The sequence below is a fragment of the Gadus macrocephalus genome, chromosome 6, assembly GCF_031168955.1.
Source record: "Gadus macrocephalus chromosome 6, ASM3116895v1".
NCBI lineage: Eukaryota > Metazoa > Chordata > Actinopteri > Gadiformes > Gadidae > Gadus > Gadus macrocephalus.
Window position 1 is genome coordinate 11611533 of NC_082387.1, and position 27491 is coordinate 11639023.

A 27491-nucleotide genomic window follows, 5' to 3' on the forward strand; every position below is an offset into this window, starting at 1 on the left:
AGTAACCAAGATTAAGGCCTCCTTGCAGTGTATAATCTATAATCTTTAAACAGGCGAGCCAATTTATTCCACAATGATATTGGCATAATATTATTGATAATTATTGTTGAAGGGTAAAAATGCTTGTGTGTCAAAACCATAGCCAGTTGGCCAAAAACAATGATATAGTTTTCCCAACTAATTGTAATTTGTGTAGATTTCTGTGTCAATTATATTAAATATTAGCTCACCAGAGGGACGTTGACCGTCCACAGCTCTCCTCCCACCTTGCAGTTCATCTGAAGGAGGATCTTTTGGGCAATACTTCTCAGCTTCAGAGGCTGCGAAATTGTCCTAGAATTGATCACCTACGAAGGGACACATTTCAATATGAGTGCATAAAGTCTAGGGGAGGAATGGTTCATAAAGTTATTGGGCCCCGACCCCAAATTTTGGGAAAGGCTGCTGTAGTGGTTTGAGTGTCCGACGGCCAGTCAAAGAATACTGGCTGGGTTTAATGTCGGCAGTCTGTCCGTAGGCATCTTTGAGCAATATGTCTAGCCCCTACCTTCTGCCTTTCAACAACATCTAAATGATGCATCAAAACCACAGAAAAGGAAGTTGAAGTGTCAAGTCACTTTGGATGAAATAGTCTGCCGAAATACTATTTGGCAGACTAGAACTGACAGGAACATCGGTTCCTGTCAGTTCCTCTTCACCCCATACTTTGAAGAATGTCTACAGACGTGAGCCATCACTTGTCAACGACCTGCGAGGGGACGGGGTTCTTGACGCAGCAAAGCTTCTTGATGGCACTGTAGAGGTCATCCCGGTTGCCTGGGATGATGCAGACAACCATCTGCATGTTGGGCTGCACCAAGACGGGGAAAGGGGGGCAATAGTGAATAGGTTCAATCTCTCCATGACACAATTTAGAAGAACAAAATATATTCTAAATATAGAGCTTAGTTAGATATTTTTACTTCTGCATTAGTAATAGGTTGTAGAGTATTTTTAACCTAAAGGCAATTCGTTTTTTGGGGCAAACCTCGCTGGTGAGCTGAGAGTGGATACTCTTCACGTAGTTCTCTGTGCGGTCGTCGCGCAGCTCTATCTTGATTGGTCGCTCGATGCGCATTCCCATGGCGCCAGCCACCTTCTGAAAGGTGGACAGCAGCTCCTCCGCTTGCTCCGCACAGCGCCGGGTGTAGAAGATGGCCCAGACTTGTAGAGGGATCTGACGGGCAAAGACAGGTAACATGCATCCCTTCAATCTATTTAGCCAATCTAGGGTCAAATGGCTGCAACCAGCCGAGGAAATAGGAAACGAGACAATAAAACCCAACTAGCAGCATAAATCTCACTGGTTTCAAGTGACCCGTTAGTCAATCTTTCATTATCGAGTTCAGACACAATGTTCAGGTGTAGCGGCGGTAGATACACCCCCTGACTCACACAGCTGATGGAAGCCTCTCTGCCGATCTCCTTGGACCAGGACATATCAGCACCAGGGACAATGGATGCCGACTGCATGCAGATCGTCTCAGGTGGAAGAATTCGGCCTTCAGTCTGGGAAGGTAAACAAGGAACAGGATAGTCAGGTGCTTAGAGTGTTTGAGTTTGGAACCAAATGTCCACAGTCTTCCTGTAGCCATCCCTGGTCAATATGATTGACCCCAATTGCTCCTGTCTCATCAAATTACATTTGGATGAAAAAGTCTGCAAAATAATTAATAGTAGATATCAATAGTAGATGCAGTCCAGCAGTCGAATAACGTACACTAATAAGACTGCCCTCAAAAGAGGTACAAGCGGTGTAATAAACCGTGTAAAAGAACAATCAGCTTTAAAAACAATAACAAAAATACTACAATGCAGCAGAGCAACCGCGTGGTTTTTTTGCACATTGAAACAAATCAAATCCATGCGTATCCTGGACTTGAAATGATCTAGTTAATTAATTAAGTACCAGTAAATAAAGCCTCCTCTTCCAAATCCTGCGTGACCAACTGCATTATCACACAGGAAAACTCAATATGTACACAGTGAGCACAACCATCTTTGTGGCCAATGCAAGAAACCACACGCTATAAAGACTGTAGCAGGTGAAAAACCCAGCGCCTAAGAGACGTATGGCGCCTATTTCCCACGTCAGCCATTATGCCCCTTTTCCACCGGCAGTACCAGCTCAACTCCCCTCGACTGCCTTTTTCTGCGTTTCGATCACCAAAATCAGGTACCTACTACAGCCTACTTTTTTAGTCTCACCACCATCGAGGTTCCAAGAGAGCTGATCTGATACTTTTGTGTGACGTAAACAGGCTGCTGGCCACTCAGTGGCCAGCAGATTTAAAAAATACACAACTCAAATGGTCCTACCCACTCTCCTTCAACGCTGACTCGCGCAATCATGCACGAGCGAGCTATTAGCTAGTTAGCTAGCTCCAGTAGCTACCGCAGGATAACAACAAACAGAAGCTTGCTCTGGGTCACGAGCTTTGAGTACGTGCACGAAGGGGTCACGAGCGGGGGAGGGGGGGTGCAGTACGACCGTTTGATTGACGTACTTACTGTCCAATGCCACTCGGTGGGTCTGGAAATCATTGGCGGGAGTTTTTCGAGCCCTGCCCGTTCCAGATGATTGACTTGTTTAATTTTCATGTCAGTACTTCTAACTCAGTGGCTGTAAGTGGGTTATGATACGGATTTCAAGTAATTTTGCAAAAATGGCCAAAAAAGAGAATTCCATACCCAACCTTTAACATTTGGACCGTTGACATTTCTTCCCAGCCTTAATAACAAAGATGCTGAAGGGTCTACAGCATATAACCGCGTTGTCTGATTAGTTTGATTCATTTTTCACAATTTACCAGGTCTCATTTTGAAGACCGAATCACCGCGCCAATTGTTTCAATGGGAATCGCCTCAATCTATACTTTCAACATAAAGTGTACATATTTATGATTTGAAATTCTTCCCAGCCTTTATAGCAGATACTTTAGGGTCTATAGCATATAACCGCGTTTTCGGATTACAGTTTAATGAATTTTTCACAATTTACCAGCTCTCGTTTTGAAGGCTGAACAGATAATTTGACTGAAACTAAGCAGGTATTTTTTTTTTTCTTTGCGTTTAAGATACTAATTGATTTCTTGCCGACGATCCATGGCTGCCTTTGTGAATGTCGGCACGCATCGAATAATCGATTATTCGTTCATACCATCCACCGGTTAAAAAAATCAATAATTGACAGACAGCGGTGGAGCAATCCCGTGCGTAGCCCTGTATGTTTATGAAACGCGACGTGCCTGGAACAAAACCAAATCGCGCCACGCTAAGTCATAGCGAGTTGAGCTGGTACTGTCTTTGGAAAAGGGGCATTAGAATGATGGATCAGCTGGGCTTACAGTGATAATCTCGCTGTCGACGTCCAGTCCCCAATTTTCCAGTTCTTTTATCGTCTCGGGGTTGTTCTTTATTTTGTATAGGAGCTGGTTGATTGAGGTGGTGTGCTGCTCACTGCTGACGTTGATGTGCATCGTCAAGTCCTGCAAGACAGCCCGTCATTCTTAACCAGCCCAAAACAGAAGCGCCCTCCCAATACAAACTACTACTACTAGATAGTCATCTGACCCAACGTTTTACTGAAGAGAAAAGTTATTCTCTCACATCCAGATGTTGAGAAACTTGCTCATGCAGCGCAATAGTGGAAGTTACTCCACGGCATAAAATCATGCTTAAATGGTTGTAATTTAAATGTACTATAAATGCATTATACATTGTGCATACACGTCCAGTATCACATCTTATTTATTATTTCTGAGAATCGCTATTCTTAACAATCATTGATTCATTGATTCTACACATAAAATCAATATGGCACATTCAATTGTGGATGCAGAGGTATACGGTATAGTATCATGGCCAAAACAGTCAACCCTACCCTATGGAGCCATAATAGGGCAGTGCACAGCAGGCCACTGGGGTTTTTACCTTCATGGCACGGAAATCCTTCTTCATCCTTTCAGGGATCCCCGTCATGAAGCAGAGCTCGGGTACCAGGAGAATCTCCCCTGTGATTTGCTGCATAACATCAACAGTAAGTTTTCATTTCGAGAGACACATTTAGTAGAATTACCGTGACATTTGTTGCCTGAGGATTATAAACATTGCGCTGCGGTTCTTGGTAGGGTTGGGCAATCGTCTACAAGCTTCCATCGTCCGATAGCGCCCCCTGGCGATCGCCGATACTATCGGGGGAGCAACTTTATAATTATTTTATGATAATAATTATTTAAAATAATTTATCACTTTGAAAAAACGTCGGGGCCGGCGGCGCTGTCATGATGACACACGCAGATGACAAGACACACAGCTCGTAGCTGTGTTCGAAATCGTTCCGTATCACGGATATAGTGCACTATATAGGGTGCTCGCCATTTTGTAGTGTTGTTCGAAATCTCACTGGTTAATTTCATGCACTAGTATATAGTGCACTTAAAATACCCCAAATTCGAGTGTACATATGATGATCCCTACGTGTTACTCGCGTATATCACAATGCAATGCGGTCGTGTTTTTCCGGAGGAGAAGAAGAAGCTGAATAACCGCGAAAACTAATACATTTAATGATGGAGTCTCCGGCTTTCGTTTAGAAATGTCAACAATTTATTTGGGATTTAACATAGAATATTTAACATTCTAAATTAATAAGAAAAACCTTGTTCAAGGAAATGTAACATTCAACATCAATGCAACCTCCAGCTTTCCTCGAGAGTGCCCGGTTTGTTTACATGATGTGGGCGCATCCGTCTGCGTCACACAAATACCCGGCGCATTTACTGAAGCAAATGACGTTGAGAAATGTTCAGCGTAGTGTCCGAATTCTCGTTTGTTTGTTCCCTATGTAGTGCATTATATCATGAACACTATAGGGAATTAGTGGTGCAACGGTTCACGGGTTTCCCGTGATCCGTACGGATCAACCATCTGTTAGGGGGTTGAGGGTGCAGGAGGTGCAGGTAGGACCCAAACGCAGACGGTATTGGAAACGGCACTTTATTTCTGCCAAAAGGCTAAGGCAAGGAGCAAGGAGTAAGGAGTAAGGGAACACAGGTAGCCACAGAGAGCACGCAGGACCAACAAACTATAATGACAGCACAAGGAACAAAGGAAAGACAAGGGCTTAAATAACAAACACAACGAGGAACAGCTGAGACACATTAGGGGAGGGAACAGTAATCAACACAGGAGGGAAACACAGGGAAACACACACACCCTGACAGTACCCCCCCCTTAAGGGTCGACTCCCAGGCGACCCACGACAAGCAAAAAACAAAGAAAGTCAAACCCAAAACGGGTGGGTGGAGGGGCGCCAGGAGGGGGGAATCAAAAAAAAAAAAATGGACTGGGGCAGAGCCGAGGGACGTCAGGCGGGCGGCCAGAAAACTGCCCCAGGGCATGGCAGGGAGCCTCAGGCGGACGGCCTGGGGGGCAAGCAGAGGCAGAGTGAAGGCGGAACCCTTCAGGAGGCCGGCGGCAAGGACGATGAGGGCTCAGTCCCTCAGGAGGCCTGCAGTGGCAAAGAACCCCCTCAGAAGGCCGGCAGTGGTGAAGGCGGAACCCTTCAGGAGGCCGGCGAAGGCGAGGTAGAGGGCGGGTCCCCTCAGGAGGCAGGCCAGGTAGAGGGCGGGTCCCCTCAGGAGGAAGGCCAGGTAGAGGGCGGGTCCCCACTGGAAGGCAAGGTAGAGGGCGGGTACCCTCAGGAGGAAGGCCAGGTAGAGGGCGGACCCCCTCAGGAGGAAGGCCAGGTAGAGGGCGGGTCCCCTCAGGAGGAAGGCCTTGAAGGGGAACCCCCCTCGGGAAGGAGTGGAGGAGGGCCCCCACCGGCAGGAGCGGAGGGCGTGCCTCCCCTGGACGGTCTGGAGGGCGGGCCACCTCCGGCAGGAGCAGAGGCTGGTAGCTAGGGACCAGGGGCAGAGGCTGGTAGCTAGGGACCAGGGGCAGAGGCTGGTAGCTAGGGACCAGGGGCAGAGGCTGGTAGCTAGGGACCAGGGGCAGAGGCTGGTAGCTAGGGACCGGGGGCAGAGGCTGGTAGCTAGGGACCGGGGGCAGAGGCTGGTAGCTAGGGACCGGGGGCAGAGGCTGGTAGCTAGGGACCGGGGGCAGAGGCTGGTAGCTAGGGACCGGGGACAGAGGCCGGTAGCTGGGAACCGGGGACAGAGGCCGATAGCTGTGGGCCGGGGGCAGAGGCCGGTAGCTGTGGGCCGGGGGCAGAGGCCGGTAGCTGTGGGCCGGGGGCAGAGGCCGGTAGCTGGGGGCCGGGGGCAGAGGCCGGTAACTGTGGGCCGGGGGCAGAGGCCGGTAGCTGTGGGCCGGGGACAGAGGCCGGTAGCTGGGGGCCGGGGGCAGAGGCCGGTAGCTGGGGATCAGAGGCTGAGAGCAGGAGCGTGGAGGCTTAGGCCGGTCACCAAAGTCCGGTGGCAGTGGCATGTAGCTCTCCGGCCAAAAGGTTGTGGGGTTGAGCAGCTCGACTGCCCACTCGGGTAAGGCGTCCTCCAACTCGGGCCTTGACGCAACAGCCCTGCACATACGCCCCAACACAGCCTCCTGCTCCTTCCTGCTGGGAATGTTCTCCCAGCCATCCATAGCTAGGATTATCGTCACCAACAAATCCTCCAACTCACGGAAAAACAGAGCGTCCGCTGGGTCCAAACTTGGTGCTGTCATTCTGTTAGGGGGTTGAGGGTGCAGGAGGTGCAGGTAGGACCCAAACGCAGACGGTATTGGAAACGGCACTTTATTTCTGCCAAAAGGCTAAGGCAAGGAGCAAGGAGTAAGGAGTAAGGGAACACAGGTAGCCACAGAGAGCACGCAGGACCAACAAACTATAATGACAGCACAAGGAACAAAGGAAAGACAAGGGCTTAAATAACAAACACAACGAGGAACAGCTGAGACACATTAGGGGAGGGAACAGTAATCAACACAGGAGGGAAACACAGGGAAACACACACACCCTGACACCATCACGGTTCGGGACGCAAGTGATCCGCGGATCGGCTGATTAAAAAAAAAAGTTGTGCGTTGACGTGATCAGCGCATGTTTAGAGGACAATTCCGGTATTAACAACATCATCAAGTATCGTAGCGAAATACAGTTTCTGTTGTGTTTTATTTGGCGTTCCGTAAATCCCATTGAAACGTGAACCGGCACAGGACGTCTTTAGGTTTGGTTGTAGTCTTTTTGCGTATCAACAGTAGGGCTAGAACCGAGCGAAAAGACTACAACCAACCCCCCTTGCAATGAGCATGAGTCTCCCAACCGAAATCTGTATTTCGCTACCAAACAAAAAAAAAGAAGATAAGGATATCTGCATTGCCTTGGGAGAGTGTAGACTCTAAACTCTCCCCAGGCAATGCAGACATCCTGAATTGTAAATCCAGGGTTAGGGATTATTTACTATCCTATCCATGTTAAAAAGAAGAAGGAATAATGCCTCAAATTGCATTTTTTTTTAAATATTGACCATGCTTAAAGGAAGCAGGATTATTACCAACATTTTCAATTTATTTTGTTTTTACACAGTTAAAAGATTTTATTTAAAGTCACATTTGTCTTGTTATCTTTATTGTTGTTGTTGATCCGAAAATGATCCGACCCGTGACTCAAAAACCGTGACCCGATCCGAACCGTGAGTGAGTGAGTGAATAGGGAACGATTTCGAACACAGCTCATGTACCACAGCTGTGACCCGGAAATGGTGCAGCAGGGTGTGATGTCATTTTGCCGTGCGAGCAGACCGGTAGGTTTCGAGCCCCTCCCCTCTCGCAGCAGTGAGTGAATACGGCAGGTCAGCGCTATAGTGTGTTTTCCACCTGTGCCAGTTCATTTCAATTACAATTTGCGGGGCTTTTTAAGTTGTAAAAATAGCTACCACAGCGCTGTATTTCGATTTTTTTTTTATTATTATATATTTTTTTAAATAGCGGCTTTTTATCGGCAAATTGAGACGATCGACGATTGAATCCATCTATTGTCGATAGTCGATAGAATCGACTATCGGCCCATCCCTAGTTCTTGGTTTCACAGTGGGGAATGTGTGGCTGATGGCTGGTTTATATTTGTGTGCCTTGATTACAGGGGCGACAGTTACTCAGGAGGTAGAGTGGGCGATCTGGCAACTGGAAGATTGCTGGTCTGATACCCCGGCTAGTCTTAGCCAGGTGTTATGGTCTTACTGAGCAGTACCTTAACCAAAGTTGCTCCTGACGAGCTGTCTGTTGCCTTGCATGGTAGAGCCATGTGTCAAGGCGTGAATGAGTGGGTGCTTTGAGTGGCCATAGGTTGGAAAAGCGCTGTATAAATGCAGTCCATTTACCATTTCTCAATGCACTTCAGGTATGCAACCTCACCAAGCCCAAGGGTCTAAGCAGCTTGACTCAAGCCAGGTAAGGCTGCCTAACCAGCCAACAACCACACACATGACGGGACACAGAATACTTCTGTTCTTCTTGCCTGCTACTCACACAAAGTAAGCTAAATAAATCGAATGTGGAAAATGTATCCTAAACATATTTCACATAAAATGACAGAACTCATTATACACAGCCCTTAACATTTCCCACAGAGTTCGAGTTCAATAACTCATTAGGGATATTATGTTTGATTTGAAAACTCATTCATAATAATTATAATAGTGTGAGGCTTGTCATTACGTCATCAGTGACAGCATTTGTCATATCCTTCAAACGGAAAAAGGAATGCAGTAGATTCTAGCCACAAGAGGGCACACTGCCGTAAGAATTGAGCCTCAAACAAACAAACAAAACCGTGTTCGACTGTTGGGAGGACTAGGATGTGTTTTCTGTGAATGTGATGGTAATGGGTTCAGTTCACCTTCCCTCCTGGGTTGGACCTCTCCTTGGGTCGATTGACCAGCAGGGGTTGGTCCAGCTCCTTGATTGTGATCCCATAGTTCTTGCTGCTCGGCCATGTCACACATAGTACATGTGCAGTTAAGTATTAAACAGCTGTGGTTTTACTTTTTGGGCCAGGTATTCTGCTTACAATAAAAGTCTGGTATTCAAACAAAACTAGAGGCCCACTTGCCTTTTGAGCCTCTGGTTCAAGAGGCATTTTAAAAGCGATACGAGTTAGGCATGCTCGATTATGGAAAAGATCATAGTCACGCTTATTTTTCATAGTCACGCTATATTCAGCATTTCTCTCGAAAAAAAACACGTGGTAACTGAGAACAAAATTGTCAAACAGAAAAGTTCAAATAATACAATAATGTTTGACAAAATATACCTTAGAAAGATGTTTTGACCCAAAAATCGAAATTACGATCAAAATTAGAATAATTGCACAGCCCTGATAGCAGCTATGAAAAGGCGGTTGGTGGTACCTGTAGTAGTCTACGAAGGTGGTGTTGGAGCCGTCAGCGAGTGTGAAGGCGTCTTTAGGAGCCTTTTTCCACTCAATGTCATCGATGCGGTACGTGCGGTTGTTGTAGCGCGTAATGACGATGCTACCGACCAGCTCCTTGGCACACTCGTCCTGGAAGTACTCTGTGCTCTGTTGATAAATGATGTTCCTGAAAGACAAACAGCGGTCATGACACGTTTTAGTTTTAAGTCAATTAAGTAGGGAATTTCAACTCGGTGCACCGCAGTTAAATTTAAAGGTTAACCTTCATTATATACAACCGCTTATTGTACACCCGAGTTTGTTGTCTTGTTCTCTTGTCCTGTCTGGTTGTGCTGCAACAAAGCAATTTCCCATTGGGGATAACAAAAAGGTACATATCCATCCATCCATCCATCTTCTAGCACCATTTTCTTCATGTACCAACAAATCCCACGATTTAGTCAGTTACCGGGCACTGTTCTCATCAAGCACTCAAACTCCCCGACTGGTCTGAAAGGTCAATCCAGATCGCCCCCGCCTATTGCAAGCCTAGCCCAGGATGGCTTAGCGAGGTGTCTTAATGAATATTGCACATCTCTTCTAAGCATATTCATAGGACAAGCGGATTTAAAACATTTATATTTCTAGCGCTTGTGATTTCTGTATGAAACAAGACATCCGGCAAAAAGGTCCATCATAGACATCTCAATCCTAGATTTGTATGGAAGGGGCAGTATTGACATGCTCCGTGTAAAAACTTGCAAGAGCATGTTACATATCTTGGTTGGCTGATCGATTGGTCTTGATTTTTTTGGCACGTCTAGGGCTGTGCGATATGGGAAGAAATTAATATCCCGATACAATTTCTCCATTTCACGATATACATCTTAATATTTTGAAATCTCCTTTAAAGGACCCCATGAAATCACACTTTTACCCTTTACTGTCAACACTACAATCCCTGCAGACTATATACCTTTCCAGGTGGTTTCCATCAAAACATTTTATATTTTCATGTTAGTGATTAATCACAATTGAGTTGAAAGACACTTTTTTTTCAAACAAAGCACAAACTGCAAAAACAATCTTCAAAATTACAATAGAGGCAAAATTAAACTGAGAAGCTCAGGAGAGAGAGAGAGAGAAAAATAAACATTAATAGACTTATAAACATTAAGGCTGAATCATCTAAAAATATTTTACACAAATAACAAATAACAAAATAATAATTATACAACGGGGGGCCTAAATCCAGCGATCTGATTGGTTCCTAACTGTTGTATAATGAGCGTATACATAACTGCTATGAAGCCCGATCATTTTGTGAAAGTATCACTCCGCGCCTTGAAGTGGAAACCGTCACAACCGTTCTCTCGGAGGGACGCTAAAGTGTGTTGCATAGCGACCGTCGTGCATTTTGAAGGCAGCCAGGAGGGACTACTTTTTGGTAGTCTTTAATAAAACGGCTACTTTGACTTTCTTGGTTTCTTTTTAATGTAGTGTGTCTATGACTTTCGTTTCGCCATAACAGTAACCGTTGTATAAAAGCAATAGATCACTTCAGTCAGTGGCATGTGCTAATTATACCACTGTGAAGGGGGTCGCCGGCCCTCCGCTGCGCGTCGGGGCCGGACAACGCCCCTTAACAGTGGTATAATGAGCACATACCACAGCCTGGCGTGATCTATTGCTTAAATATACAATAACAAATAGCATTTTCTTTATATGTAGGCCATTGCAATGAATTAAACTAAAATATTATAAACTAATTTTGATACAATGTGTCCGATATTTTTGAACCCATTGAATTAATTTATTTAGGAATTGTAGGTGTGCTGCCCTCTACCCCCAGCGCCTTGCCGTGGTCGAACAGACAGATAACTCCTCTCCCCAACAAACCACGCAGACACGTCCCAGTTAACTCTTTATGGTTGCTTGAAGTAGGGTAAAACAAAGATGTTTTCCGAGGCTAACTTATAGCTAGAGAAGTAGCATAAGACGAGGGAGCACCTTGTATTCCGATTGTGTGTAACTGTTACGGAGTGTGCAGCTGGTAACCATGACGACATCATATCAGACAAGACCAGTGTTTCCCCCACGTTCACACAGCAGCGGCGTGCCGCCGCTGCTGAATTTTCTCCGCCGCTGCAATAAAAATCCTTCTCCTAATTATTATTATTAATTATTTTTTTACGTAGCTCCTTTTAGAAAATGTACAGCGCGTAACGTCAATTGCGCAGCACGCGGCACATCGTCACGTAACCAACATCAAGAAAAATACACAGCGAGTGTGGCAGTTGTTGGCAGTAGGCTACCCTACACGGTTGCAAAGTTACATTGATTCTAGCAGTAGCGAGTGAAGCGGAAGATCGAAGAAAGAAGGAAAGAGAGAGACAGACAGAGAGAGGCAGACAGAGAGAGAGAGAGAAAGTAAGTTGCTAAAATGTGTCGCTACATGACCACCAGTGTTAAAAACCCTCTGAGCCCAATCATTTTATTGTATCTATAAACCGCAACCTCCGTGCCGTTTTTCCTCTAGTATTGTGTGTGTGTGTGTGTGTGTGTGTGTGTGTGTGTGTGTGTGTGTGTGTGTGTGTGTGTGTGTGTGTGTGGTCGCTCTTTTTGGGATCACTCATAGCCTTTACAGGAGCTTATATCCAGTCAGGAATTTATAGCCTTGGTATTTTCGGGAACTTTGAAAAATGAATCCATACTGTTAGATCCGATGTTGTTCTTTATTGCCATATAAAATCCGTTTTCATCGCGCATTTTAGTTAGGGATTTATGCTAATCGCCTGTAAGCATGTGGTCATTAGCATAAATGCAGGGAAAAAACCTAAGGACTTCTTAAAAGATCATGAATAGTTTACATTATGTATGACTTAATTTATTTTATAATTTTCTCATCACTTTTTGACTCCCAAGACTAAGAAGAAGTGTTTTAAGCAATAACAAGCTTATCATCGCTCTCTTGTCCTCTTCCCCTGACACTCACTGTCTCACAAAGGAGCTGAGCTCACCTGAGGTCTATTTGTAGTGCTAAGGCTCACACTGATTGGTATTCAATTAGCTTTATTTTATATGTGTGTGAGTCTGTGTTCTTAGTTAGGTTAAATTTTAGTTAATAATTTAAAAAGATGTGTTTGGCCCATTGTTGCAGGAGATTTCATTTTTGAACAAAGTGTCTTATGTAAAAAACAGTTATGCTTTGGGCATAGCAACCATGTTTAGGATATTAAAGGTCCCATGACATGCTATTTTATGTATTCTTTAATATAGGTATTAGTGGGCAACTAACACAGTATTCAAAGACGTTCCCTAAATTCAGCCGTGGTGCAGAGTTACAGCCACTCCGAGCCAGTCGCACATTGAGCTTCCCCCAAATGCGCTGTTTCGGTGGGCGTGTCAAGGAGGAGGGTGGGGGTGTGGCCCTGAGCAGCTTGCAGCCACCATGCGCTCTGTTTACAGTGGATGTATCGCAATGGCGAGCCGCACACAGCCTTTAGCCGTGTTCTGTAAATATTCTAGAACACACGGGAGTCCTGGGGCTCTATATCTAAATATTATCATATAGCCTACACATATCTATATCATATAATATATATTATCATGGCCAAAAGCTGTGTGAGCCGATATTATGAATCTCAAACGACCGCGTTGGGTTCTCCGACGTTCCTGGTTCTTCAACGTCCACATCAATGTGAATACACACACTGTAACGTGGCGCTCACACTGAGCGCCACATGTGTGTGTGTGAATACACACACTGTAACGCAAGTGTTTCTTGTCGGTTCTTTGACGTGTCTTGTATTTCCACAACGAGACTGTCGTGGGGGTTATCTGAGCCATGGTTGAGAATGAATTGGGGGGAAGGAACTTTGGCTTTGACTCCCTCAAGAACATGAACCACGACATGGAGGAGAAAGGGATTGTTGGCGGCGAATGTCTCCCGCTTGAGCCCCGCTGAGGGACCACCGCCGGAGGCGGAGGTGCATAAGCGCTGCCCGGCAAAGATCCCTTTCTCCTCCTTGTCGTGGTTCATGTTCTTGAGGGAGTCAAAGCCAAATTTCCTTCCCCCCCCAATTCATTCTCAACCTTGGCTGAGATAACCCCCAATACGAGTCTCGTTGTAGAAATACCAGAGACGAGAGTCCGACGTGTTATGCGCCATCACACCAACAGCAGAACGGTTATCCAAATAACAAGGAAGTGTACAACACTTGCGTTACAGTCCTGGAGCTCTATATCTAAATAATATCATATAATACATAGATATCTATATCATATAACATATTGTGTGCGCCTCCAGACGATATTATGAATCACAAACGACTTTGTCGGGTTCTGCGACGTCTCTGGTTCTTCCACTTTCACATCAACCTGAAGTCGACTGAACCGTGCGCTGCCTGCGGCCGGATGCCCGCTGCCGGGCGATGGTGCCTCGCGGCAACCGGCGGCATGTCGCAGTTCATGTACTTCAGCGAGTCAAACCAAAGTTCCTTTCCCCCAATTCCTTCTCAACCATGGCTTAGATAACCCCCACGACAGTCTCGTTGTGGAAATACAAGACACGTCAAAGAACCGACAAGAAACACTTGCGTTACAGTGTGTGTATTCACACACACACATGTGGCGCTCGCACGGTCGAGTCTCATTGGCGGGCCAACGTCTCTGGGCGGGCCAGGCAGAGTAAGGGGAGGAGCTGAGATTCCTCATGACGTCATGAGCACAGATTTCCAAATCAGCGCGCTTGAGCCTCCGTTTTTTCAAAGGCGAGCAGAACAGCTAGTGCTCGTTTTACACCAAACGCAAGTTTTAGCCACTGGGGGACCATAGGCAGGCTAGGGGAACTCATATTTATGTTAGAAAACCTCATAAATTGAGATTTTCATGTCATGGGACCTTTAAGCATTAGGCAAAAATCTGTAAATAAATTGTGCAAATTATATTTGCGTTGTGGCATTTTTTGTTTAAATATTACTATACAAAAATATAAAAATCTGTAAATGAAGACACAAAAGGCAAAGTTACAACACCAATAATCCCATCTACAGTAATACACAGGACTGTTTGAATAGGATTTAAGTGCATATTCTCCTCTCAAAGTGCACCAGATTCATGCATTCGAATGTAAAGGGTACAAAAGAATTTTGGCCGGGGGGGCATGCCCCCGGACCCCCCTAGAGGGATCGGGGACCACACCACCGCTGCTGAAAAAAATGGTGAAGACGTTACAAGCATTGGCGCGTTTTGCTCCCTGTCCTCCTCTCGATATCCAAAAAACTGCCAGATCACTGATCCCTTATTAGTTATTTTCGGAACCAGCAGTTCCGAAAATAACTAATAAGAAACTTGAAACTTCCGCACCTAGATGTCGCGTGGGATTGGTTGGTGAGTGTGTGACGCAAGTGTTTTTTTTACCCCTCACTCACGTTACGGCATGAGGGAGAGGGAGAAAGCCCCCGGAGAATGTTTTAAACACGAAACCAAGGCAAGTCTCGGCTGCTGCTTGAAAAACCCCAGATGACCCTAAAACACTCGATACTTACGAAATAATAATTTTATGTATCTCACACAGCTATTTCAGAGATATATTGAGTATATTCGATATATCGCACAGCCGTAACGTCAACTAGTCTTCGCGACCCGGTACCGGCTCCTGGGTTGGGGGCCGTTGGTATGAACCATACGATTACTCAAACAAACATTTGTTTGGTCAAATATAATTGAATATGATTTGTAATCATAATCAATGTTATGTCTTACACAATAAAGCCCATCCTTAAAGATTAAAAACTTTGTCTGCATCAGTCCCTCCAGCCACCGAAAAAAATGGATTAACAAGTGCTTTTCTCCTTATAAAGATAACAACGATGATTGTCCGACCGATGAGAATTTGGTCAGGCAAGGGCACATCGACCAACCGACCAGAAGGCGTCAGCCCTAATGCATTCCAGATTTGTCGCATACTAAACACGAGGAAAGATAACACGACATCTGTATTTCTAGACGACAAGACAAGTGTCGCATTGACTTTGGATTCAGATATGATACTACAGTTAGAGTTATTTATTTAGCGTTAATACATTTAAGGTTTCTCTATATAACTACATGTGCTGTGACTCATTGTAACTCCATGTTTGGTTACCCATTGTAACCACATATGCCGTTCATAGGATGTTTTGAAGAGTGAACTCACATGGCATTAAGCACCGAGTCGTTCCTCAGCACTTTGTGGGCCACGTCCACCGACAGAAACAGACCGCCGTCCGTTCTCTTGATGCTGGTCGTGTACCCAGGCCACACCTGCAGTCTGCAAGCACACACACACACACACACACACACACACACACACACAATGGTTCTGGGCCGTCTCCTGGGCATTTAGAGAGCAATGCCAGATCTGGCAACTCACCGATGTTTTCCCAGAATGATGGCACTTTGTGGGTCGAAATGATTGTGTCCAACAAGCTTCAGCCCAACCATTTTCATGATCCTTCGGTTGGTGACACAAGTTGGCAGGAAAGAAGACGTGAATGTTTTTAAGTGTCTTCGTCAGGATGGGAGGCATATGACACGCATACAATAATTTCCTCCTTAAGTGCTTGGCTTATTTAATCGAGAAGAAAATTATTAATAAAACACCCTGCTGCCACCTGGCTTGCTGGAAACGCTGTTTAATAATGATGCTACAGAGGGAGTGCACTTTGTGGCAGTTTAAGACAATGTTTATAACAAATGTATCCTCGATAGACCTTTAGCGGACCTTCCGGGCTCCTAGAATTATTTTTTAACAAAAGCGTGATCCCTGGAGATGGGAATCAATTGATGAGTTTATACACTACAAGCGGACGACATACAAGCTTTCTGAAACCTCAGAACACTCAATCTTTCACACACAAAGCCAAGCTTGTCAAATTAACATCAGTGAACTCGCTGTGGTTAGGTCCCATCTTCCATCCCGGATAAGGAGAAACTGCCAAGCAATTTTCTATTTTTAGGAATTATGAGTAGATATCTAACATGATTCAAAAATATTTCAAAATGTCATCAACTTGTCTGGGAGCTGCCCGCTATAACAATATGCAGTCTGCATGACATCACTACTTGGCTATAACCCAAGCTTTTCATCATCCTTAACCATGAGAAACGGACAGCATTTATATTACTTTTTTTATCCCCTCCGTGACCACCCTAAGTATTGAACGCTTCCCATGGCAGCCATTCACACGTACCAACAGATTCAGTCGCTCATTGATCCCCATTCACTCACACATTTAACATCCTCTTTCATCAAAGATGACCGGATACTTCTTGAATCAAAAACCTTTTGTTCGCCGCTACACGGTTGCCAGAAGACCTGCTCTCTCTTCAGCTACTGGCGCTCTTTCCGCCTGAACTTACATTTATGACATAACTGACAAATTCCAACTCGTTTTTTCCACTTAAAAAAATCAAGTCAGAAATGCTAATCAAAGGTTTGGGGCACGAAAAGAACCATATTGCATCTCCATCTCCTGCAGCTATATTTGACTGCTTCTATATTCGTTCCCATCAGCCTCTGCTCTGGTACCTCCTCAGCACCACGTTGTAGAAGGTAATGCAGAGATCCGAGTTGGGGGGCAGGATCTTGGTCATCTGGATCTTGACCTCTATTTCCTGGTTGTCGGTCCGCCGTTCGCTCTTCAGGAGCACCACCTGCGTACCGACGAGAGAAGTCCAGCCTCAGCGAGTGACTCTTGTTCAACGAGTTGCTTTGATTTATTCATCAAGTCACATTCCCCATTAGGTCCATGAATGATGTTTTGGACGATTAGGTCACAAACAATTTTGTTTCTTTGCCTTTTCAGTCACAGCAAGAACATTTAAGACATCAAACGTAGCTCATGATGGACTTCTGCCATTGATGGCTTCTTTCATTTGTAGTCACTCACATCCTTCAACTTCATCGGTAGGAAGAGGATTGAGCCATCAAAAGCCACAACTTCTCCGGTGGTCGGGCGGTGAGCCTTCATCATAGCAAACCGCATCGACATTGACTCAATGTTGGGCCTAAAAACATACGACAGAAATACAGACCAGCTGTTAACGTAAAAAGAGAAGGCAACAACCTTTCCTTCAGAGTGATTTTATACAAAAAGTAGAATTTTGACTTTATAGCCCCCTTTGATTGTATTTGGGGAACGTTCCTGATGGATGGTGATAAAGTGAGTTGAGAGCCCTGGCACTCGCATTCCATTTTCTGTCGTGTTATATTGTTAAATCCTTGTTTTAGATGATCTCTGTCGAAGTGCACCAAAGCCATACTGGAACCAGTTATGACACTAAAACCATTCTGCTCCCACACACATCCCCAACGTGCACATCTGCACCGTGCAAACGCACATCTGCACCGTGCACACACACATCAGCACCGTTCACACACACATCAGCACCGTTCACACTAGAGCCCGACCGATATATATCGGCAGGCCGATATTAGGCATTCTTCAAACTATTCGGTATCGGCATTTATAATGGCCGATAAATGAATATAAAAAAATAGTTTATCCACCAGAGGGCGCTCTAACGCCCCAAACCCGCTGATTCAGCCAGAGTTAGGCAGAGTGAATGACGGAGATCGACGGAGATCATCGGTGTTGTTCATGTGTGCAAGTGTGTTCATGGTAAGTTGGCAACTGTCACGAGAAATACATTGCTTGAATAACAATTAACAGAACATCCCCATCAATTCTCTAAAGTCGATAAGCATGACTTAATTCATGACTACCATGTCCAGTTTTGCTGTTGTTATGTGTTAGGCCTAAAAAAAAAAAAAGTTTGGTTCCTGTTGGTTGTCAGTTGAGGTCATGGGTAGGTAGGGAATTTATTTTATTTTTTTATTTTATTTTTTCCAGCGGCAGTGAATGATAGGTAGGTTGTTTTCATTTAAAAACGAGAAAATTCGCTCATCCTTGTACAGAATGAAGAGGTGCTGTACCAAAACGTGATTATAGTTTGCATAAAAAAAAAAGATATATATATTTTTTTTAAAGCTCATAAAATAATTTGGGTCGCACATAAATTGACAGGGTCGGTCGGAAACCGGAACCAAACAATTTTATTTTTTAGGCCTTAGCTGAGTGTGAAAAGGATTTAAAGGATAACTACAAATAACCAATGTTAGGGAAATGTGTTTGTTTTGTTGCGCGTTTCTGGATTTTTTTTTAATATATATATATATATATATATATATATATATATATATATATATATATAGGCCGATATATCGGCATATCGGATTTTTAAATCACAAAATATTCGTATCGTATCGGCCTTAAAAATTCTATATCGGTCGGGCTCTAGTTCACACACACACACACTACAGCACCGTGCACACACACACAGCACTAGGGCTGCAACAACGAATCGATAAAAATCGATTACTAAATGCGTTGGCAACGAATTTGGTCGTCGATTCGTTGTGTCGCACGATTAATAAGTTACTCATAGGCGCAGCACTGTTTACAGCCAGCCGCCGACAGGTTGGTTCATGGTTCATGCACGCCCACAGCGAGCTTTAGTGTGAGCGACCACAGCTTGTATTTTGGTCATATCTTAAAACTGGACTGTAGGCCTACATAAAAGTGTTGGACCTTCACTGTCTTTGGGTTAAAAAAACTCCTTCAACTCAGTATCCGTCTAGTCCAACCGAAAACTGTCAGCTGCTGCTGCTGTAGACGTTGTGCAGACGGGCTCGGAGTCGGCACCGCGTGCATCAACAGTCATTCAAAGCAGCGGTAGTAATCACGCAACCGGACGGTGTAGAAAGTCCCGTCAGTTAAAAATAGTAATGCAGTTTTTAAATCCATGTTAAAATCGGCAGGATATAGAGCTAGTTAGCTTAAAAACTAACCAATGGTCACAAACAATTTCAAATGTGATGTGTTCAGGTCGGCTCAGTAATATGATTGATGCGTTCAAATGCAACAGAAAAATAATAATAATAATAGAGATTTTGGTGAAAACTTGTTTTCCCAGTAATATAAATAGATAGTAAAGATATAATTATGACCTGTTTAAATAAATGTCCTATCTTGAACTATCATCTTATCAGCAATTAAAGCAATATTACAAGTTCTATTTCAAGGAGTCTCGAAAATGGTATCAATAGGTTCGACCGGTTAACCATGGACATCCCTTATATACATATAAAAAAGTATATCATACATTGTATGTTTTTTTTTGTGTTATCCCAGTGTTTGTGTATTTTATTATTTAATATTACTTTTAATAGTTCCGGGACGTTGGAGCAATAACCTGGTGTTTTTACACCAGTCTGCACTGTGAATTTGTAGTAATTTTCAGTTTTTGAATAAAGATGCGGCAATTCCAAATTTTTTTCTTTTTTTTATCAGATTCATCGATTAATCGAAAAAATAATCGACAGATTAATCTATTATTAAAATAATCGTTAGTTGCAGCCCTACACAGCACCGTGCACACACATACACACACATCAGCACATCCACACAGTGCACCTCAAACACACCTCAGTATGGCCGCTGGATTTTTTTATTTACGGGAAACTCTGAAATGTATTCCTTATACCTCCATCAGCTAATTCATATACTTACGTAAATGTAACATGGTATTGGTACACTGCCTCGTTCTTGAGGCCGATGGACACGTGGTTTGATCCTATAGTTATGGGTCGTCCTTTGGTCCCCACCTTGTTCAGTGGCTCTTTGCTGGGGAGAAGAGTAACATGGAGGAAGTGAAGTTATCAGCAATTAATCAAAGATAAGGCGTGGCACGTTTATTAATATTGCACCTATTCCAACACAAAGAACATTCAGAGAAAAACAAAAACAAGCATTGGCACCAAGCACCAGAAACACTTTTCTAAACCAAACAAAAGGCAATATAGTGTTTATATTTCTATCCACATATAACACCCGTGAAAGTTAAGTTCCAAGTACCTTGTTTTGTCCAGGGCAAGAGGCACTTTGGTCGGAGTGCCGATAGGGTGCCCTGGAGATTGTTGAGGAGATGGAGCCTGCATAGTTTCTATGGGTTAAAAAAACACTGAATTTTGTATTAGGCTGAAAAACCTACATAAAATACCTAACGATAACAAATGGTAACCAACCCTTTGATCATAAATGACACAATATAATTTTTTGTGATCAATACACATTAATACTTTAAGTAAATATCAAAACACCCAACGCCTCCACCAATCCTTACAGGGCTGTGTGACAAATAACTCTTGACATACCAAGGCTTCGGATGCGTCATATGACGATGAATCATTTCTGTTCCCTACCTGCGGCAGGGCTGGTAGGGGGTGTCGGCAGACTGAATGTGGTGGAGGCGGCAGGACTCGGGGGGGCCTGGAGGAGAGAGGGAGCCACAGAGGGTCCCCTGCCCATGCCCAGGTAAGGCATCGCAGCCCGTCCAAGGCCCATCATCCTCGCACTGGGTGGCAGGCCACGGCCAAGGAAGCTGAAATAGGTCATGACATTCGAGTTTCACGGACATTCCCGTTTAATTTTTTTTTTTACCAGTGGCCGCTGGAAACACATACGACTTTGTGCCTCACATTCACCCACGTCGTGGGACTGATTGGGCTGTCTACCATGCAAGGGAACGGCCAGCTCATCGGGAGCAGTTGGGGTTAAATGTCTAGCTCAGGGACAACTCACCACTATGAGGAGCCAGGGACCTAACCTGCACCCTTCCGTTTGCCAGACAACCCGCTCTCCCTCCGCCCCCCCCTATCCCTAAAGACCTCTGGTCATTTGGCATATTTTCAAAAATAACTTGCAGTCTATAAAACAAATGCGAGCAACTTTTGTGCAACACTAGAAGCCGGCAGTAAAACATGGTGTGTAAATAGGAAGCTCAGTGTGTGCTCAAGCACTACAAAGCAGTAAAGTAGGAGCAATAGGTTTGTAGGCATTGTGTGCTTATCACACTTTGCAGTATGATCGACCCTGTAAACTTGGTATTAACACCCCCACCTTTTCTAACAAAGCTCAAATGTAGTTAAGTAAATTAATTAAAACCTTTAAATAACTTTTATTAATCATTACTTCACTACTACCACCACCACCACCACAAACAGAAGAATGTGTAGTCTTATGCCTCTAAGGCTGTGCTACTATTTTCTTCTGTGTGGGCGTGTGTTGGGTCGTAATTAAACTTTAAAATTAGATATTTGTATCTACCAAAATGAAAATAAATAAACTAACCACCCAATTGCTCAAATATGCAACATATGCTAAATATGCAACCTTTTCGCCTGGCAAAAGGTCAAATCAGAACGAATTTGGCTGGTGGCAGGTATAAATTATGGGCCCTGTGTGTACGTTTATAGTATCAACAGCCAGGAGTCCTACCTGCTGACTGGACCCGTGTTGTCCTGCGGTTTCTCACCCGTCCCTGGGCTGCCTGGTGGCAACCTCATTTCTGCAGTTGCGTCTCCAGCTGCCATCAGTCCTACGAGAAATACAGATTTATAATGACAATTAATTTATCTAATTAATACATTTGATTTGTAAAGCATTTTTCATACAATAATCTCAAAGTGCTAATTAAAATCCAGTGATATAATAAATTAATAAAAATCAGTTTTTTGAAGTGCAGAGTGAGTTGAAGTGCATAGTGAATTTGGAAAATTTAAGGAAATTTAAGAACGCCTGCTTGAACAAAAAAGTTGTTCGCCCTTTTTTAAAAATGTCCAAAGACTGGGGTTTTCGCAGATGTTCAGGGAGGGAGTTCCAGATGTGAGGGGCAGAGGAGCAGAAGCCTCGGTCTCCTATGGTGTGAAGTCTTGTGCGGGGCTGATGGAGATCTGTGCTTTGGGACCGGAGGTTATGGGTGGAAAAAGTCAGGTGTAAGGAGGTCTTTGAGGTATTGCGGGCCGTTGCTGTAGATGCAAAGGTGGGTGATGATGGCGATCTTGTATTGAATTATTGTGGTTATGGGGAACAAGTGGAGGTTCTGAGGTTGGGGGTGATGTGGTCATATTTGCGGGTTTTCATCAGTTCATCAGTTCTGAATGAATTGAAGTTTCTGAAGGTGTTTATTGGGTATACCGATGAGCGAGAGAAAGTGAGGAAGGGGAGGAGTTTAGAAATGTTCTCGATATGGAAAAAGCAGGTTTTGTACAGATGTTTGGTGTGGTTTGCAAAGTTCAGTTGTGGGTCCAGCTTCACAACGAGGGTGCTAACTGTGGTTGAGAGGGGGATGTCTTGAACGGAGAAGGAGATGGTGGTTATGGGTGATGACTGGACCTGATGAGGGGTGCCAATTTGTATGGCTTCAGTTATAGAGCTGTTCAGCTGGAGGAAGTTGTGACTCATCCACGCCCTAAGTTCCTCGAGGCAGTTGGAGAGGGCTAGAGATGACGGTGAAGAGGGAGAAGATGATGATGATGATAAAGAGACCGGGGTAGAGCATAGGTTGGGGTCGTTTCTCAGGTACAACTGAGTGCCATCGGCATAGCAGTGAAAAGAGATGCCGTGTCGGCTGATGACACGACCCAGTGGCAGCATGTATAAAATGAAGTTCAGGGGTCCTAGGACAGATCCTTGGGGGCACCAAAAGTGATGGGGGCTGTTGAGGACCTGGCAGATCCCAGGCTGAAGTACTCCGTCCTGTCAGTGAGGTACAAGGTGAACCAGTCAAGTGTGGAGTGACGGAGACCAATGTTGGTGTGGAGGCAAAGGAGAAGGGTCGGCTTAGCTCAGGAGGTAGAGCAGTCGTCTTGTAACCGAAAGGTTGCTAGTTCGATCCCCAGCTCCCCAGTGTTGATGTGTCCCTGAGCAAGACACTTAACCCTAACTGCTCCTGACGAGCTGGCTGCCTTGCATGGTTGACTCTGCCGTTGGTGTGTCAATGTGTGTATTAACCCATTTAAATTGCTTTGGATAAAAGCGTCTGATAAATGCCCTAATTGTAATCGAGGCGGCTTAGGAGGATATGGCGTGACAGTAGGGCTGTAACGATACACGTATCAAACCGAAAATCGCGATACTCAAAGCCACGAACCTGTCTCGCGGTGTGAGAATGCAGAAGCGCAATATGCCCTTTCTAACTCTTCGGTCAAATTGTCCGATTGAAATTTGCTAATAATTTGTCTAAATAATAGTCTGCTGACAGCGCCCCCTCCTATCGATGCCGTAAGTATGTGACGAGATGCACTCTCTGTGATCACAGCTCTCCGTGGCTACGGAGGATTGCATTTCTCCACAGCCGTCGAAGTCCTCATATGCGATATGAACGACATTTATCCAGAGTGGGCCAAGCGCGAAAAAAATTGCCTGTGTGATCCTGTCTCTATTGTTTTGTGTGATTTGACTGGCAGTTTGTCTGCTTATAGGTCGGAATGAAGCGGCCACCGATTATTGACAGGATGGGTACTTTATTCTACCGGACTCGTTCGCTTCTTCACTAGACACACGCGCTACCGCTCGCTCTCCTCGCTCGTCCACTCACTCGCTGACGTCACTCACACACGCATACGCACACTGCCATTCTCCCGCACACACATATGCTACTCGTAACACTATGCCTCGTTATTGCGACGTTCATGTTTTTCCTCATCTATTGAAAGTTAGGCTATTAAACATGTTGCATTCTATACGGCCTGGTTATGTCATTATTTAAGCTACATAGCCTCATAAGAAGCGCTAATAAGGATATTTGAATAAACCAACCAAACAGTTAAAGGGGCCCTATTATGCCTACCAGCAAAAAGCATCCTCCAACTGCAATCTTTGGTTATTTCTTTATTAATTTAGCTATACTTTAATAGTATTCTTTCGGTTCAAATCTGTTCAGTGTTCCAAATTATTTGTTATTAAATGTTACATTAAGATAATTGGTATTTAAGTGTTGTTTAAATAAAATGCTTTTTAAATTTAAAAGAATCGTGGGATGTATCGAACCGTGGGTCAAAAATCGTGATACGAACCGAATCGTGAATTTGTGTATCGTTACAGCCCTACGTGACAGTGTCAAAAGCCGCTGAGAGGTCGAGGAGGAATGAGCAGGGAGGGGGATCCAAAATCAACAGAGATGAGAAGGTTATTGTTTACCTCAGGGATGCAAACACATGTATGACAAAAAAAGAGAGAGCTACCCGAAGTCTGAAAAAATATGACGGCATGATATCCTATTATCATGAGAAGGCCTATGCTATTTGCTTAGAAAGATAAAAAATATATTAGTTACTCAGTTAAAGTGACTTTTTAAAATAAGTTAATTTATTTTCACAAACACACACCTCTGCATTGGATATGTGATCACAGGTACAGGTACTGGCAGTGTAGGCCTGGCACTGTCCCTGATCTTATCTGCTGCTTAGGGGGTTTCTGGAAGAGGGTTTCGGAGAAGCTGTGCAACACTTTGTGTACTTATTGTTGTTGTCACTTTCCTCCGATGAATGTCTGCCTTACAGTGTGCATACAGGGCATGTACACCCCTGCTGGCATAATTAATTTCTTTAATGCAGAGTGTGCATTTAGCACATCCTTTTTTCTAATTTTTTTTGAAAAAGTCAGACAGTGGAAAGTTATGCTTCACTGTATTCACCTTAATCGTGCCTTCTAATTTTAGCCTTGATGACCACTTCCAACTGCACTTGCACCCTGCGTCCTGCTGTACAATAAGTGCATCCTTCTCCGATATTTCCCACCACTATCCTTGGGCTGGGTCAGGCCAACGCTTTAAAAGGATCCAAACGCTTTGATCAAGCGTTTTTATTTTTATTTGTATCATTGGTTTATTGGCCTAATCTGAGGAGAAATCTATGCCATAAACAGAAATATTATAGGCCTTTATTACACAGGTCTTCTCAATGCCGTGGAACGCTCCGTTCACTTTGGAAGCTAGTCCGGTGACTTGTTAACCCCAGTGTCTTCCGTTGCTAAGTGACGTCACCGTCTTTGCAGACAATTTATTATTGCACTGCTGATCAACACTACGAATAATAATAATAATAATACATTTAATTAAGAGGCGCCTTTCAAGGCACCCAAGGTCACCTTACAGAGCATAAAGTCATCATAAATCTTTTAAAAACAAGACATTGTGAAAAGATTATGAATGAATGCTGGTAACGAATAAATTGTAAAAAGGCGCACCATGTGAAGTTATTTTTTTAGTTTTGGCAAGTAGCCGTGTTATAAGCGGGATCATGTATAGAACGTCGCCGGTCATTTTCGAAAATAAGCCCCTTCTTCAGGGCGAAGCAAGACGCCTTCGCTGCGCGTCGGTGTACTGTTCGCCCTGTCGGGTCTTATTTTCCCGATAATGACCGGCGTTCTATACATTATCCCTTACATATATATTTAGCTGAGTAAACCTAGTAACAAATGTGTACAAAGTTACATGTGTTAAAATAATTGTCGGGTTGAAATCGGGCTAGGGCTCCTAATTACAGTTAATGTGTCGGGTCGGGCCGGGCTCGGACAGAACGTGCACGGGCTCGGGGTCGGGCTTGATTTTCTGAGCCCGATCCAAGCTCTACCGTGCGCATGCGCATCCAATATTTTGACGCGACGGCAAGGGCTGTGATTGGTCCCCTACCAAAATCATTTCCGGAATCACTTTTCTTTACCTCGAAGGCACAGGGGGTCTCAGTCAATCAGATTACGGAATATTGACACCTGTACGCGAGCACCGATCGACGCACCGATCGACCCCCCCCCCCCAAAAGAAAAACTTCGGATCTGCACGAACCACACAGTCCCCAAAATGTATGATAAAAAAGCGACTCGCGCCAAAAAGCGCGCCGTTTGCATGTCTGTTACCCTCAATGACGCTGTCTCTTTACTATGGGCAGTGCGGAAACCAGATTAGAATGTTTCAAACAGTGAACTACATAGTTGTTCCTGTAGCTTCGGTTTTTTCAGGAGAAGTTTGATAACAGTTTTGAGTGAGGGTGGGACAAGGCCAGAGTTTAACGAGTGGTATGTTATTTGTGTGATGAGAGGGCTTATGGCAGACAGGTTAGATTTGATGAGTGTTGTAGGGAGGGGGTCCCGGGGGGAGGTGGAATCTTTTTGATGCGACCATCAACTTCGATCTGTGTGACTGTAGCGAGAGTGCTGAAAAGGGCTGGATGTGGGCAGGCGGATGACAAAGATGGAGCTGGGGAGCCTGAGAGATCGGTTGGAATTGATCTTAACTTTTAAAAATACAAGAAACCTGTTGCAGTGTTCTGCTGTGGGTTCGGTTTTTGGGATTGTGGAGATGGTTTATGGTGGAGAAAAGCTGTTTGGAATTTCCTGGACTGTTATGGATGATGTTGGAGTATTAGATGGACCGGGCATCTTGAAGTGCCGCTGCATAGGCCTTTTTGTGATGTTTGTAGGCCAGCTTGTTTTCCACCAGGCCAGATGATTTGACACGCCTCTCTTGTAGCCTGTGTTGTACTGAAGGCCTATCTGGTGTAATAAGTGTAAATGTATTATACTTATTAATAATAATTCATAAAACTAATTCTGTGTGTGTCGGTTATGATGGAGCCTTGTTTCATCCTGCAAACTGTCTCCTCTAAAACCACGTTAGTTTCGAGATTAGACTAACACGCACAAAATACGCCCTCGAATGTCTGATGTGAATTTCTCTGAAGACACAGCAATTGAGATCAAGGTAAAACACAGCTGCAGGTTAAACCACAAGTACATATGACGCAGCAATGGAGCTTAAGACGTCACGTGACTTCTTGAGTTTAAAACCGTGTTAAACTCTAAAATGTTTTAAACTATATAGTTTTAAACCAATAGTTTTAAACTTCAACAGACTCCCGCCTTCAAGTGGGTTAACGTTGAGTAGGTCCAGACTCTCTTAAATGAACTACGAGAGTCTGGTAGGACCAGGCTAGGTGAATACTAAATTTATTCAAAATTTGAACGACTATAATAGTACAGTATAAATACAGACCCCCTGGTGGTTGTCCTCGTCCCATAAATGCTTTGGAGGGTTCCAGGCCAATCCCCCGAAACATGGACACCAGAGAGGAGCCTTGATTGGTCAGGTCAAACTGGGAAGACACAGGGATGGAATGTTAATCAGTGAAAGGCATGCATCCTGGTACATTTTCCTT

The 27491-nt window shown here is 44.3% G+C and overlaps 1 protein-coding gene across 1 annotated transcript in view; it reads right to left on the minus strand.

The window, feature by feature from the left end:
- The window catches only part of piwil2 (piwi-like RNA-mediated gene silencing 2), a 37554-nt gene that overhangs the window by 8955 nt on the left and 1108 nt on the right, over positions 1-27491 (minus strand). Inside the window, exons 3-19 of the mRNA XM_060054132.1 lie at positions 27329-27428; positions 21775-21874; positions 20700-20878; positions 20353-20440; positions 20008-20121; positions 17326-17443; positions 16965-17089; positions 15807-15887; positions 15591-15704; positions 9390-9578; positions 8879-8963; positions 3973-4062; positions 3387-3527; positions 1435-1548; positions 1028-1216; positions 749-850; positions 231-347 (exon numbers count right to left, since the gene is read on the minus strand). Of these exons, the coding sequence (XP_059910115.1) occupies positions 231-347; positions 749-850; positions 1028-1216; positions 1435-1548; positions 3387-3527; positions 3973-4062; positions 8879-8963; positions 9390-9578; positions 15591-15704; positions 15807-15887; positions 16965-17089; positions 17326-17443; positions 20008-20121; positions 20353-20440; positions 20700-20878; positions 21775-21874; positions 27329-27428 (2046 nt within the window). The remainder of the gene's footprint in view (positions 1-230; positions 348-748; positions 851-1027; positions 1217-1434; positions 1549-3386; positions 3528-3972; positions 4063-8878; positions 8964-9389; positions 9579-15590; positions 15705-15806; positions 15888-16964; positions 17090-17325; positions 17444-20007; positions 20122-20352; positions 20441-20699; positions 20879-21774; positions 21875-27328; positions 27429-27491) is intronic.